The following is a 15367-nucleotide window of genomic DNA, read 5'->3' as shown; positions in this document are numbered from 1 at the left end:
TCACCATCACTTTTACATCATCGTCTATTTTAGTTTAATCCTTAGTTCTTTCGTGATCTAGAGGAATAAAGAGTCAGTATTGCTTTGCTTTGACTACTTGCTTTGAGATCTATCTACCCTTGTAATCGAGCGTGAGAGTTATAGAATAAAGATTAGTTGAGCTTGTATACTTTACTCTCATGCATCCATCATAGCAATGAAATAAAAAAATAGAAAGATCATATGCTAATCCCATGGGAAGAAGTGTGTTTGATAAAAGTTGTTGGGAGTTAACAAATATAGCATTAGTCATTGATAAAATCCATGCAAAATTATGTAAGAGGAGATTCACATACAAATATACTATCTGGGACATCTTTTATAATTGTGAGCGCCCATCAAATATTTTCCAGTTGATCGAATAGTTGATGTTGGACAAGGAAGACATCGTAATGAGTTATGTTTGTTTACATTCACATAGAATTTATATTGTCATGGATACTCTAACATGCGGTTCTTGTTTAGGATCTTTTGCTAGCCCAAAAATTCGCACTAAGTAGAGATATTACTTGTGCACCCATAACCCTTAAGCCCAACTTCTTGCCATGAGAGTCCACCATATCTACCTATGGATTGAATAAGACCTTTCAAGTAAGTTTTCATGGGTGCATAAAGCAATAAAAATTACTCCTAAATACGTATGATCTTTTATTTCAAGGGAAAATAAGCTTTGCACGATCTTGTGAACTTTCTAAAATGAAGGCTCTTACATAGACTCTTCTCTGAAATATAATGAATTGTAATTGTCTCAGTGACTAAGAACATAGTTTGTTAGTTGTCAATAAAGTTTATCTCCACACTCCAATAATTTTGGATAGATTGTTACTTGTTTATGAGAAGTCATATGATTTAATATTCATGATCCTAACATGTTCGTATTTTGTTTCTATCAGAACCTCTCTCTCTAATTATGTGGTCATTATTATTGAGTTTGGCTTTCGCTTGAGGACAAGCGAGATCTAAGCTTGGGGGAGTTGATACGTCCATTTTGCATCATGAATTCTTATTAATATTTGTATTGTTCTTGGCCATTATTCCACTTTATGATACAATTCTTATGTCTTTTCTCTCTTAATTTACAAGGTACATCACAAGGAGGGAAATTACCGAAACTGGAATTGTGGACCTAAAACCCAAGAAAAGGGTGAGAATTCTGTGAACTCCAAATAACCTGAAACTTCAAGGATTTTTTGTGGAATATATCTGAATTTTTGGAGCAAAGAACCACTAGAGGGGGGGGGTCTACCCGTTGGTGCCAAGCCAACATGGCGCACCCACCCCCTGGGTGCGCCCTGATGGCTTCATATGCCCATAGGCGGCCTCCGACACCCCTCTTCTACTATATGATGTGTTTTGACCTACAAAAAATGAATAAAATACTTTCTAGACGAAGCGCCGACGTCTCGAGGCAGAAACCTAGACAAAGGTCCTTTTGCTCTTCGATAGAGTGATTCTGCCAAGAAAACTTCCCTCGGGAGGGGGGGGGATCGAAGCCATCGTCATCACAAATGCTTCCTCCTTCGTGGGAGGATTAATCTTCACCAACATCATCTCATCTCAAACCCTAGTTCATCTCTTCTATGCAATCTTTGTCGCAAAACCTCAAATTGGTACCCGGGGGCTACTAGTAGTGTTGATCACATCTCGTAATTTATGCTTATTGGTTTACTTGGTGGAACATAATTTGTTCAGATCCTTTATCTATTTATTATACCTCTGATCTTGAATATGGTCATGATTTGTGAGTAGTTTCTTTTGTTCTCGAGGACACGAGAGAAGTCTTGTTATAAGTAATCATGTGAAGTTGGTATTCGTTTGATATTTTGATGATATGTATGTTGTTGTTTCCTTTAGTGATGTCATGTGAATGTTGATTACATGGCACTTCACAATACTTGTGCCTAGGGGAAGACATCGTGGAGTAATAAGTTGATGATGGGTTGCTAGAGTGACAAAAGTTTAAACCCTAGTTTATGCGTTATTTCATAAGGGGCTGATTTGGATCCACATGTTTCATGCTATGATTAGACTTATACATAAGACCGAGAAGCGTGCAAAGTCGCGACTTACACCAAGATGACAACAAAACAATAACAAGCAAGTAAGCATGTAGATTGATTTTTTGAGGCTTGAGATAGCTACACCTGCAAGCTTGATGGCAACAGGAGCATGTCACTCCTAGTATCTTTTTACTACTTTCAACGGGCAACACCAATTCCGCATGATTCTCTACTATCATGCCCTAGGTGTAACGGCCAAGAACTAGTGGTTGTGGCTGGGGCATTACATTATTCACCTCCACTAGTTGGAACATCGTCGAGATCTTTGTCCCATCGTGCCACAGAGATGTAGTCGACCATTGACAGAGCTAGAGAAGACGATATCCACTACTCTCACAACCACTTCTCATGGGATTGTGGTTTTACGCTAGATCAGGGTTATTTGTGTATGGTGATTTTTGTACTAGTGTAATTGGGTGTCTAGGGTTCGGCTAATTTTGTCGGATAATTCAATTTGATAACCTCAAATAATCCCCAAAAAATATTGAACAATCTATATCCGCTGAATATCCAACTGATCAAAATTTGTATCCTCGGTTGTATTGAGCTGATTAATATAAGTGCATATCATGTTTGCAAAATGAATGTGGATGCGGATTTGAAATCAAAATTATGCATTAGACTGGTTTCAGAAGGTCTGCCATGACCGGGCCTTTATACCACCCCATACATGATCAGCTTCCCGACGGTTGTCACCGGCTGGCAACTCCCACTGGTTTGCTAAAAAGGAGTTTTCTTGTTGCCATTGTCTCGAAAATAAGTGTTCTACTACTTCTTGAGTTCCTAAATATAATTTTTTTTTGAAGATTCTATTATGAATTACATATGAATATATGCGAACATACTTTAAAGTTTTAAAGTGTAGATTCATTCATTTTGCTTCGTATATAGTTTGCAGTGAAATATTTAAAAAAACTTATATTTAAAAACGGAAGAAGTAGTGCTATACTTGTCTAACAAAAAGGAAATCCCGAAAAAACCTAAAGAAAACTCTAGTAGGCTATACCTTCCTTTCTGCCTTAGCCACCAAGGTTCCATTTCCTTGACGAAGCAAAAACCTCCTTTCCCTCAAAAGAAAAAGCAAAAACCTCCTATAAAACATAGCTCGCCCAAACACGGATCAAACGTCCCCAGAAAAACACCCCAAAAAAGGCGGCGGAAAGGGGGAAAAGGGAAGAACATGGACGGGCACGTCGGCCAGTTCTTCGAGTCGGTGAGCTCCATCTTCCGCGGGGGCGACACCCTCCCCGTGTGCGACCGCGACATCATCGCCGTAAGCACCCCTGTCCCCGCCCCCTCCTCGAGAATCCCCATGGACGCCTCCGGCCCGGACCTTTCCCCGCTCCCCTCTGTCAATTGCCCGTTTGTTTGGGGATGCGGATTTCCGCTGGAACGTGCGGGGATTCACGAACTCGGTGCGTTTTGAGTGGCAGTCCGTGCCGGCTCGGCTTGTTGTTAAAATTGCGTCCCATCACCATCATGGGGATCTTGTGCTTGGGCAGAATCGATGCTGCTGCATGCTCTACTCTTCGTGGATTCGGGGAGTTTGCCGAATCCCCACTTCATCCCGTGCTTTCGTCTGTTAATTCGAGACGAATCTTTGTTATTTCGTCGACGGTGGCGCTAAGCCACCAAACATCATAGTTATTTGATGTTACTTTAACCGGTCTATTGATTCCGAGACAGAATCTTTGTCCTCTGTTGAATCCTTTCCACCATCACCCTACTATATATGTGAAGCTTAGGTCGATGAACCATTTTTTTTTTTGGTATGATTCCATATCCAATTGGACTGTGCTTGCTCATGCACTCCTGTGTGTTTGTCTAATCTATTATCATACGGGCTTTTATCTCAGGGTTGTGAAACAGAGGTTGCTGAGGCTGCAAATGAACAACAGAAGACTGACAGCCTCATGAGGCTGTCATGGGCGCTGGTTCACTCTGGGCAGCCCGAGGATGTCAACCGCGGAATTGGAATGCTTGAAGGTGATGCATCCATTCTGTATACTTAATAGTTTTATTATTCCGAATTTGTTAATGGTACTAAGAATTGACTGACTTGAGTAGTACTTTGCTAATTTCAAGATATGAGTGTTCATCACATTTTCTGAAAATTTCCTTCAAATAATGCATATTCCTGGGTGAACTGAATAGGAGTCATGTAGTACTTGAGTTATTTGTGTGTTTGTTCCACATGTTGATTTTGATTCTGTTCCATATTGATATATATTCTGATTCTTCGATTTTCGACGGTGGAGTGCCTTTTCTTAGAATCTATCACCTGAGAATATTTGTTAAGTTGGAGGGCCACACCCACATGGCTGTCATGGTATGTTGGAATGCTGTAGATGTCTTGAGTTTTTAGTTTTGATCTTCTCTTTTATGGGTAGATGGAGCATCGACTACTGTATTCGATTGTACTGTTTTTCTCTCTTCTTAAAGCAATAATGCATAAATCTTATTGTGTTGTTGAAAAGATATGAAGTCCTGCCATGTGGATATCCATTTCAGTGGTCCTGTTAGTCTTCTAACAGCCCCATCACCTGGAAGACCCAATTGTAGTGTCACTAATATGTGATTTCCATTGCTTAATGTAAAACCCTACTTAGATGCAGGCTGCGCTCATCCTAGGCTTCAATCTTGCACATTCATTTGAATCAAGTCAATCCTACTCACTGTAGCATTTTATTGCTCACTTAGCACTTGTACTTTTCGTATCTGAACTTTCCGCTTTACCTCGGGTAGAACTCATAATTTGTGTTGGCATTTCTCAGCTTCTTTCGGCAAGTCTAACACTCCGGTACAAACAAGGGAGAAGCTCTATTTGTTGGCTGTTGGGCACTACAGAAATGGGGATTACACAAGAAGTCGTGAGCTTCTGGAAAGATGCTTAGAGGTTTGATTACTCAACATATCATTTCATTTCTCGTTAGCATTATTACTATTACAGACATGACACTTTGTTTTTCCTAAGCAAGGCAATTGAGAGAGTTTAAATGTTGTCTTAACATTGTGTTTTTATTTCTTAATTAAAAAAATCCCAAATTAGGAGTTTAGGACTCATATATGGGTCATAATCAGGTTTACTAATTTTCTGAAATATGAGGGTATTACACTGGAAAACATGCCATTAGATCATTACTATCTGAAATTGCTTCATTTCGTATAACCTGAATGTAATGTAAATTTTTATTTTTATTTTTGATAATGATAGTTTGACTCGCTATGTTTTAGTCTATAGCTTTACTTTGTACCTTTATGGCATGCTCGTGAATTTGAGGCTAAATTGCTAACCAATGTGCACTATCACGATTTCTCCAGGTTCAACCTGACTGGAGGCAAGCTCTCACTTTGCAAAGGCTCCTTGAAGACAAAACCAAAAGAGGTAGGATATGTCATTGGACATGCAGTTTTCCATCTCAGACTACATAGATGAATGTACAGTGATGTTGATTTCTGTAATATCAGACTAGATAAAATAGTGCACAGTGATTTTTAATTTGCTACTGTCACTGTACATGTCAATTACACTAGTACAACAACAAAGCCTTTCAGTCCCAAACAAATTGGGGTAGGCTAGAGTTGAAATCCATAAGATCTCGAAATCTAACCATGGCACCCTTGTCCATTGCTAGTTCTTGGTGATATTCCAGTCCTTCAAGTCTCCCTTTATGGACACATGTCAAATAGCACTAATCAGGGAAAATGTTCTTTAGTAGCAAATGCTCTTCTACTCCCTCTGTCCCATAATATAAGAATGTTTCGCAAGTTGTTTTAGTTTGCATAACGTTCTTATAATATGGGACGGAGGGAGTAGTATACTTAAAGAATAGGAGCCCCCAAACCCATTGCTGTCAGTGGTTGCCCAGTAAAGTTGAGAAGGATCGACAAATGGCACGTTAAGAGTTATACAAATCTGTTTTTTCACATGCCACGAAATTAAATGCTGGGCCGTTCTCTAATTATTTGACACACCGCTTGTTGATCTGTACAACTTGGTTCCACTGGGCAGAATAGCCATGACTGACTGATGTTTAAATGCAGATGGTATGATTGGTATGGCCATTGTGACGGGCGCCTTTGGACTTGTGGGGCTTGTTGCTGGTGGAATCATAGCCGCTGCTTCAGCGTCCAGGAAGAAATGAGGCTCCAGTATGCAGTGAATAAGATGACTAGATGAGCAAGAACTCGATGTAAAGTTGCGTAATCTTACCTTGGCACTCTTGCAACCATGCATGTGTGCACTTATCCTTTTCCTGTCCTGTTTCCATGTTGGACAAACCAACCTTAGTTGCACTATGAGCTCTCATGTTACGGCATTTCTACCCTTGGATCGAAGAATGCAGGTTAAGCTAATGCTGGATCATAGACTGTTGCCTCGGTTCATATCATTCTGATAATCCATCTTACAAGCATAAGAGGGGTTGTATCTTATGCCACCATAAGATCGATGTTGATGCAAAAATTTGAGAAGAGCATAAGATGGAAGGATGAGAATTATTTTGGTCTTTCCACATGTAATAAAGTTGTGCTTTTACAATTTCATGACACAGTGTTCCCAAACAAACAACATGATCAACTGATGCAAGTTACGGTCTAGCAGACGACGTTTATTTGATGCAAACACCAATATCTTGTCTCGCATGATGAGAAATGAAAATTTTGTTTCAATCTTCACTCCTTCCCTACCAAGGCCAGCAAGATCTCCATGTAATACCCCGAGGTATCGCCGACGACATCGTCTGTTACGGTCGTCTTGAATCTGACCCTGTACTCTTGCTTGATCATCTTCATGTCGATGTCAGCCCTGGACACGATCGCCCTGGTGAGTGCGTCCTCGTCCGTTCCAAGTCCTAGGATTGAGTACCTGATAACCTGACGATCCAACCACAGAGCGTATACATATCATCTCACGGTGAGGGTTCATCTCATCTCCCACAGCCACAGGATCAGTGAAAATAAACCCCCCGTGTTTGATTGATCTGACCTCTGCAAAGTGCTTTTCAGGAGACGTGAGACACCAGACAGCAATCTTGAGCATCCTTGCAAACTGGCTGCTGCTGTACTGCTTCATGTCCTGCAGCAGCAGCAGCAGCAACAACAACAACAATAAGCGTTTCAGTTCACCAATTGGATCCATGAATTGGATACTTGACAGATATGTACTGCCCCCAATTCCAAAGTACAAGATGTTCCAAGATTTCTTTGAATCAGATGTATATGGACGCATTTTAGTGTGTTGATCGCTAATTTCAGTATGTATGTAGTCCGAATTGAAATACCCGGAAGATCTTATAATTCAGAACCGAGGTGACATTGTTAGTTAGACAAAAAGAGCTTCATAGACCTCTTCGATGTCGCTGCCGTGTTGTTCCTTGTAGCACCGGAGCGTGGCCGCGAGCTGCGGCTTGCTCCTGGTGCTGACGATCCGGACGACCTCGCCGCCGTGCGGCTGCTTCTTCCTCCGGATGGCCTCCGCCAGCTGCGCGGCCTCCAGCCTCGCCACGTCCATGTCCACGCTCTCCTCCCCGCACCGGTACGACCTCACCAGGCTCACCAGCAGCTGCAACAACCAACAAGAAGCATGGCCGCCATGGCCATCGCCATGCATGCTAATCAAGCAAGCGCCCATGAACGAGCGCTATAATGGTAGCGGACTGCTCCGTTCTTCTCCGGCCTCTCACCTTCCTGAGCGGCTCTTGGAACGCGGGGCAGGCGGCCACGTCCTCCTCCAGGGAGGATCCATGGAGGGACCGGTACGCGCGGCGGACGGCGACGAGGTGGTCCGGCGCGGCGGCGCAGGAGGTCTCGATGAGCATCCACGCGTCCCTGTCGTCGCCACGCCGCCGGCCTAGCGCCTCCCTCGCCAGCTTCGCGTCCCTCTCCGCCGGCTCCGTCGCCAGCAGCACCATCGCTTTCTTTTCTTCACCAAGTCATCACGAGCAGGAATGAGCGCAGACGCATGCGAGCGGCAAAGCCTCCGTTGATCGGCTGTGTGGTGCGAGTGCGGGTACCTGGAAGTGGCCGGAGAGCTCGCCGTGGAGGCGGGCGAGGAGGGACTCCTTGTAGAGGCTGGCGTAGGCGCGGCGTATCTCGGCGCGCTGCGCGGCGGTTCGCCGGCCGAGGATCTCCACCAGGGCCTTCTCGTCCGTGCCCCAGCCTTGAAAGTTGTTGAAACGGAAATCGACCGGCGAACTTGAGCGCTTGACCGACGCAAATCGCGCAGGAAAGGTGGGTCGTATGCGCGTTACCTTGCACGGCGTTCCTGAGGGTTTCGGCGTCGGCGGCCGGGGACGGCACGGGTGTCGGGACGGCGATGGTCGCCATCTCTCCCGCGCTCTGCTCTCTGCTCTCAGACGCACGCACAGAGGACGATGATGATTCAGTGGACGGAGGGAGGGGAGGAGGAAGGAATTGCAGCGTTTTCTTGGTGGGAGGGAGCATGCGGGGCGAGGGCGTGCAGTAAGCCAATAGGGACTCTACATCGAACGGTTGGGCCCCGCGGTCCTGTTTTTTACTGTACAATGGTGTTATCGTATACTCCCTCGGTTCCTAAATATAAGTCTTTAAAAAGATTTCACTAAGGGTCTACATACGGAGCAAAATAAGTGAATCTACACTTAAAACATGTATATATACATTTGTATGGAGTTCCCTAATGAAACCTCTGGAAAGACTTATATTTAGGAACGGAGGGAGTAAGAGCAAGTACAATAGTAGAGTCGGCTGCCGGCTGTAAGCTCATGCCATGTCACTTATAGCCCATCTTATAACTAACATGTACAATAGTTGGTTAGAAGAGTGTACTACTTATTTATTATATGACCCACCTTTCATTCTCATAAAGTGACTAGGAGCACGTGCTAGAGTTGGCTCTTAACTAAGAGTCCGCTTACCTTCTCTCTCCTCCAATTAAGCAAAAATATATTACTTTATTTCTTATAGCCAGGTGACTCAACTCTATTGTACTTGCTCTAAGTATTACTTACCCGTCACGGTTTAGAAAACACGCATGAAAAATCTCTGGGACCAAGGTAGTCATCGATTGGTTGTGAGATGTGGCACGTGTAGATGCTAATGCGCCTGATCAACTGAGAAAATACTAGTACTAATGCGTGAGCAACAAATTAGGAGGACGCATGCATGAATAGTACTAGTACTAATTAATACGAGTAATTGCTTTTGTGCCTTAAACCTTGTCTATTTTAAAAACGCACGCAAGTTTAACTGTGCCTTCTAAACCGTGACGGAAGGAGTATATAGGATAAATGATGAGTTGAAGGAGAGAGAACTCGAAAAAAAGACTTTGCCTTCTCTTATTTAAGAGAAGACAACAGATAATCTCTTAGCACAATATATCTCATCATATTTTTAGGAATAACTAATTATAAAATATAAGGCTAAGAGATGACCCATTATAGACTCACTTTTTTGTCATCTCTAAATTACATGCAAGATTTAAAATAAAACTATCTTATCAATTATTGTACATGCCCTAATGTTTTCAACTGCATTGATCGTGTTTCCTTGACAAAAGAACAATTGCAGATGCTTGTATACACACATATACATTGATCCATATAAATGCATATACGAACATCTATCCATACATATGAGCACCTTCGAGCTACTCAGCTAGCATAGCTGAGCGCAACTCGGATTGTTAGGTTCTTACAATGGAATCATACCATAAGGGCTCGCATAGTAGAATGGATATATACGCATCTGCAATTGTATTGTGCTAAAAATCTTCTATGTAGTACCTTCTTTTTTGTGAAAAATATATGCATTCATTATAAAAGCTCAACCACTAAACAACCACTACCCCTGCCATAACGAGACGCCGACTCTCTGTCGCCGCACCCCTGCTGAAGCAGGCTTGACCTTGTCGGATAGCCGAAAAATCTTTGTGCGCGTGCCTCTAAGGACCAGAACCTTGAAGCCGTACTCGTCACCGTTGAACCCTTGGTAGCAACTGCCATCAAATGTCGTTGTTGCTCACGCACGACGAGTAACCCTAGCCTCGATGACCCATTGAGTTGGCAGGAATCTACGTCTAAGCTCAGTCGACGATGTCCAGATGGACTAATCGAGGAGGATCGTAGCCTGAAAGACAATCTTGACAAAGAAGCGCCACAATCTGCCTTAGCGCCACACCTGTGAGAACTAAAAAACCATAATCTAAATCGGGCAAAGACATTGAAATTCCCCTCCATGTCATCGACCACCGAAGTGGCGGGTGGAGGGGAGGAGAATCCATAGACTCGTCACCGAAGCTTGGACAGAAAAGTTTTCCCTAGCCATGAAAGGCAAGGGAAGAAAATGCTTGGAGAAAGATGACTCCTTCCGTCTAATTAGCTAGATTTTTTTACATAGTAATATCTCCTTGTTGAACAATAAGATCCTAAGAGCATCTCTAGCAGACCCTGTATAAAGCCAACCCACAAAAGTCATTTACAGTTCATGGAAAAAGGGTATTGCGGGTCGACTCGGACGCGGACAGAGTCACACCCGGCAAGTCGGACCTGTAAAAAAGGGTATTTGCAGAAGATGTTTTTTTACTAGTGGCCAATGCGGGGTCTGCTCGGGCGGCACCGTGTCGACCTTGCAAACCGAACACCCCGTAAATCAGAATTACTAATGTGCAATATAAATAAAATGTCAATATTACAATACAATAATAATTTAAAGTACAATAATTATTAAAATCATCGTAGCAAACTAAATAATTCAATACAAAACTTGTCCCGTATACGAAACACACATGAATGAAATGAAAATGAATGGAAAAATGGAATGTGTTACTGCCGAGCCCTTTGTCAATGGTGCTCAATGAGATTTTTCTGAAGTTGACATGGGTGTTTACATTTTCAATCTCCGTGTAGGTATTTTTTTGAACCGGGCTCCCTCCTTTCCATTATAAAGCATAACGAAAATACACAGTTTTATCTCCCTGTAGGTATGAAGGAAAGATCTAATTCGATTAGGGTCTTTAGCTGGTTTGACACGGCTACCCACATTGTCATAGAAGAACTTCAAGTTCATGCCTCTCTCATCTTCGAGAATCATATTGTGAAGAATAACATAGCATGTCATGATGTTTTTCATGCCTCTTTGGCCACGATGGATTGGTGGACCCGGGGGAGCCGGGGCAGGACAAAGGACACGGTATAGGCGAGGCGTAAACCTGTGTTTTCGCGAGTCGGGGAGGGAATACAGGACACGGTATAGGCGAGGCGTAAACCTGTGTTTTCACGAGTCGAGGAGGGAATTTTGCCACGTCCCTCAAAAAAGTCTACGGATTGGACGCGTTTGCAGGGTTTGATCGGGTAGCATTTTTCACGCAGACCTGTATTTTGATGGTTATTTTATGGGTCGGGGCATCATACATGGTCTGCTAGAGATGCTCTAACAAGATTATTTGCCAGCTACAACTCTACTAATCAATCAATCAATCAATATCTTTGTTGTTGTCAAAGCAACCAGATCGCACTGATCTCCTCCTTCACATGCAAGATGGGGTGAACCCATTGTTTTCTTAAAAACAGGTCATGATCTGTCCGTAATACACACTGCAACAAATCTCAGGAAAAACCGAGTGGTTGCATCCGGTGGATGTGTGGCACGCACGACCCAATCGTCTTCGGATAACTCGTTTTCTGAACATAATATAGGCATGCGCATTCCACGAGGGAGATGATTGATTGATTGATTGATGAACGAAGTATTCAACAGAAATCATGAGTCAATGGAAGCTCTACTATGTGATGAAATATTCGACAGGATTCGTGTGAAAGATACTCAAGACTGTCTTTGAATAACTCATTTTAGCATTAGTCTGCACATGGCTGCCGAGACGGAACATAATATATGCGTGTGCTTTCCACGAGGATTGGAAGATGATTGGTTGCTATGAAATATATTCAACATAAATGGTGTGAAAGGTATTCAAAACTACTTCATCCGTTCTTTAATATAAGTCTTTTTACAGGTTTTACTAAAAAAGTACATATGGATGTATATAGACACACTTTAGATTATATATTCATTCATTTTGCTCAGTATGTAGTCTTTTAATAAAAATTTTAAAAAAACTTATATTTAGGAACAGAACCATGCACACATCCTTACATTCGTCGCGTCCCATTTTATGCTCTTCGTTCGTTGCGTTCCGTTCGGACACTTGTTAATGGCAATAGGGAGTCATTCTCAATTTATATATTTTTTATACAGTATAATCAAAGTCGCTTAGATAAAACAAGCATACACCCATCACTTATAGCTGCTTCTTTTCTTCTTCGTCATTTTTATTAGCGACGTGACACATGCCAGTGAGGGATTGCTGTCCTTCCGAACGGCAGTCCCATGTGTTGCCAATAAATTTAGCCGGGACGTTGAACTAACTAATCCATCGGACGTGCCCATCTGTCCAGCTGTCGTCGTTCGTTGCTTACTGTGCAAGGAAACGTGCAGCACGAGTGGCATGCATGCATGCACCATGAATGCGATTTCTTCCGGTTCATTTCCTTTTAATCAGCGACACAGCCCAGGCCAGGGCGAATTCGATGCTTCTGAATGAGATGCACGGAACGGCAGTCAGGTAGTAGTAATCTTAGAGCAAGTACAATAGTATGCTATAGGCCATTGTCATATTATCTATAACCCGTCTTATAGCCAACATGTATAATAATTCATTGTAAAAGTGTACTATTTTTTTTTCGGCTTTGTTAAAAATCAGTCGACTAAGACTTCGCGAAGTCTCAGTCGATATTGTAGTCCGCTGATTTTTCAAGATTCGTGTAAATAAAAAAAATCTCAGTTTTTTTTTCTTTTTGCATGCTATATTACTTGACTGAGACGTAGGCAATCCCTTCTTTATTATATGGTCCATCATTTATACTCACAAAATGCCTAGGAACACGTGCTAGAGCTGACTCTTAGCTAAGAGCCCGCTTACCTTCTCTTTTCTTTTCTCTTTCCTTTAACTAAACAAAATAATATTAGTTTATTTCTTATGCTTTTAATCTCCTGCAACGTTACCCTTTCGGGATTGAATTATAATTAAGTTGGTACTAACATGCATACACGAGAGACGTTGCGGGATCGATGGATAGACAAGGCAGCAGTATAAATTAACAAGCATTTGGGCCATGCCTGGATGGTGGATGCCTGCGTGCGTCCTTCCGGTATAAAGGCCAGCCCGATGCAGCAGTTTCTTGCAGCACAGGCCAGCAGTAACGGCAGCACTGCAGCAGCAGCAGCAGCTCCACCGGCGTCGGCGTCGCCCCTGCGTTCCAGGCCGCCGAGGAGGGAGCAGCCAAGCCAGACCACCGTCAAGGACAAGGAGGCGACCATGGCCGACGAGCACCAGGAACTCACCAAGGCCTTCTCAGGTACCGTCTACCGTGAACCAATCTCTTCGTCTCTTGATCGATCGATCACTCACTCACTTCTGGTTTCTGAACAGGGATGGGCGGCCTGGGCGTGGAGGAGACGGCGCTGGTGTCGGCCCTGGGCCGGTGGAGGAAGCAGCCGGAGAAGCGGGCGCAGTTCCGCAGGGGCTTCCCGGGCTTCTTCACGCCGGCGGCGGCGGCGGGGGCGGGGGCGATCGAGCGCTGCTCGGACGACTACGTGAGCCACCTCAAGACGGAGTTCGCCCGGTTCAAGAGCCTCATGGTGCTGTGGGCGATGCACCCGTGGGAGCGCGACGCGCGCTGGGCGCACCGCGCGCTGCACAAGAAGCACCACCCGGCGTCCGTGCTCGTCGAGCTCGCGTGCACCCGCACCGCCGACGAGCTCCTCGGCGCCCGCCGCGCCTACCACGCGCTCTACCACCGCTCCCTCGAGGAGGACGTGGCGTACCGCGTCAAGGACGCCGACGCCAACCGCCTGCTCGTCGGGCTCGTCAGCGCCTACCGCTACGAGGGCCCCCGCGTCGACGAGGGGCTCGCCAGGGAGGAGGCCGCGGCGCTCGCCGGCGCCAAGGCCCAGAGCGAGCTCGTGGCGCGGGTGCTCGCCACCAGGAGCAAGCCGCAGCTCCGGGCGACCTTCAGGCTGTACAGGGAGCTCCACGGCAAGCCGCTGGAGGAGGAGTTTGGCGGCGAGGCGCCGTGCTTGCGGGAGGCCGTGAGGTGCCTCGAGTCCCCGGCGAGGTACTTCGGCGAGGTGATCGACGGGGCGTTCAAGGAGGGCGCGGACAAGCAGGCCAAGGCCGCCTTGACCCGCGTCGTCGTGTCCCGGTCCGACGCCGACATGGAGGAGATCAAGGACGCCTACCTGAAACACCACGGGGCCAAGCTCGTGGACGCCGTCGCCAAGAACACCCACGGACATTACAGGGACGCGCTGCTCGCCATGATCGGAAAGTGATCCATGCATGCATCCAAGCTCATCAGCTTCAGCCGCTCAATTTGCTCTCCTGCGTTTTGCTATATGTTTATCTTATAATTTATTTATCGCTTTTTGCAGCGACGGTTCGTGTTAATTATCTACTGCTTATCTTAATTACGATCCAAATGTATGGATGTCTCCAGCATCCCGCATCATTGATTAAATAAAAATAAATTTTATTTTCAATGGAATGGCTCAACGAATTTCTATCGTGTCGGTTTTGGAAGATTGCATGCAACCATCCAGCACAACTATTCTGCACACATTTGTCTGAAAAAAAATCACATCGAAAAAAAACACGTGAGAGCAACTTGAACGGACCTGACCCAAACGAACAGCGATTTCGTCCGTTTTTTGTTCGTTTGGATCGGCCAGGCGAACACGAACGTCCGCTTCTACAAATGGATCGGCTTGTGCGACCAACGCTGGACGGACCCTTTTTTACCGGCGAAAAAAAGATATAATACATAATTAAACATTAAAAACTGACCATGAAGGCCGGCGATAGTCCACGCGTCGCGTCCACATTACATTACATAAAAATTAAAAAAAAACTAAAATTGCGTCCATGCAGCCCTAGGCGTCGTCGTCGTCGTCGTCGGGGCCGGTGAGGTCGACCAGGGTTGGCGCAGGGCCGGCCCAGAGGAACGCCAAGTTCCAGAGCACAACTGCCTGCGCCTCCGTCATCTGCCCCGTCGGCGCGGGCTGTGATGGTGGCAGCGCAGCAGCACGAGCACGCTCCTCCTCCTCCGCCTCCCGTCGCTCCTCCTCCTCCTCCTTCTCCAGCTCCATTAGCCGTAGGTCTTCGGCGCGCTCCGCCTGCAGGTGCACCGACCTCCAGTGCTTGAGGTAGGCCTGCTCCTGCAGCGGGGTCGCGC

At 45.0% G+C, this 15367-nt stretch overlaps 3 protein-coding genes across 3 annotated transcripts; 2 read left to right on the top strand and 1 right to left on the bottom strand.

Annotated features, from left to right (window-relative positions):
- The first annotated feature begins 3174 nt into the window (after positions 1 to 3174).
- LOC123449523 (mitochondrial fission 1 protein A-like) lies at positions 3175 to 6644 on the top strand. The gene is made up of 5 exons (XM_045126770.1): positions 3175 to 3372; positions 3956 to 4085; positions 4874 to 4995; positions 5421 to 5484; positions 6144 to 6644. Exons 1-5 carry the CDS (start codon positions 3280 to 3282, stop codon positions 6242 to 6244), a joined length of 510 nt encoding a protein of 169 aa, XP_044982705.1. The 5' UTR covers positions 3175 to 3279; the 3' UTR covers positions 6245 to 6644.
- Positions 6581 to 8555, bottom strand: LOC123449522 (annexin D3-like). Its single transcript, XM_045126769.1, has 6 exons — positions 8351 to 8555; positions 8114 to 8259; positions 7784 to 8017; positions 7447 to 7662; positions 7087 to 7176; positions 6581 to 6974 (listed from the first exon to the last, which is right to left on the bottom strand). Exons 1-6 carry the CDS (start codon positions 8541 to 8543, stop codon positions 6774 to 6776), a joined length of 1080 nt encoding a protein of 359 aa, XP_044982704.1. The 5' UTR covers positions 8544 to 8555; the 3' UTR covers positions 6581 to 6773.
- Positions 8556 to 13218: 4663 nt separating this feature from the next.
- LOC123447042 (annexin D4-like) lies at positions 13219 to 14675 on the top strand. Its single transcript, XM_045123602.1, has 2 exons — positions 13219 to 13492; positions 13567 to 14675. Exons 1-2 carry the CDS (start codon positions 13258 to 13260, stop codon positions 14466 to 14468), a joined length of 1137 nt encoding a protein of 378 aa, XP_044979537.1. The 5' UTR covers positions 13219 to 13257; the 3' UTR covers positions 14469 to 14675.
- The last annotated feature ends 692 nt before the right edge of the window (positions 14676 to 15367 follow it).

This window comes from Hordeum vulgare, chromosome 4H, assembly GCF_904849725.1.
Source record: "Hordeum vulgare subsp. vulgare chromosome 4H, MorexV3_pseudomolecules_assembly, whole genome shotgun sequence".
NCBI classification, from domain to species: domain Eukaryota; kingdom Viridiplantae; phylum Streptophyta; class Magnoliopsida; order Poales; family Poaceae; genus Hordeum; species Hordeum vulgare.
The sequence above is the reverse complement of the archived record's forward strand: the minus strand, read 5'-3'. Positions and strand labels throughout refer to the sequence as shown.

What these genes read in the sequence shown, in the direction of transcription:
- LOC123449522 (XM_045126769.1), bottom strand. Translation starts at nt 8,543, where the DNA reads ATGCTCCCTCCCACCAAGAAAACGCTGCAATTCCTTCCTCCTCCCCTC. An exon ending in CCTCAGGAACGCCGTGCAAG is followed by an intron (nt 8,260 to 8,350) that starts GTAACGCGCATA and finishes ACAACTTTCAAG; the next exon opens with GCTGGGGCACGGACGAGAAG. An exon ending in CTGAAAAGCACTTTGCAGAG is followed by an intron (nt 6,975 to 7,086) that starts GTCAGATCAATC and finishes TTGGATCGTCAG; the next exon opens with GTTATCAGGTACTCAATCCT.
- LOC123449523 (XM_045126770.1), top strand. Translation starts at nt 3,280, where the DNA reads ATGGACGGGCACGTCGGCCAGTTCTTCGAGTCGGTGAGCTCCATCTTC. An exon ending in TTCTGGAAAGATGCTTAGAG is followed by an intron (nt 4,996 to 5,420) that starts GTTTGATTACTC and finishes CGATTTCTCCAG; the next exon opens with GTTCAACCTGACTGGAGGCA. An exon ending in TGAAGACAAAACCAAAAGAG is followed by an intron (nt 5,485 to 6,143) that starts GTAGGATATGTC and finishes GTTTAAATGCAG; the next exon opens with ATGGTATGATTGGTATGGCC.
- LOC123447042 (XM_045123602.1), top strand. Translation starts at nt 13,258, where the DNA reads ATGGTGGATGCCTGCGTGCGTCCTTCCGGTATAAAGGCCAGCCCGATG. An exon ending in ACTCACCAAGGCCTTCTCAG is followed by an intron (nt 13,493 to 13,566) that starts GTACCGTCTACC and finishes GTTTCTGAACAG; the next exon opens with GGATGGGCGGCCTGGGCGTG.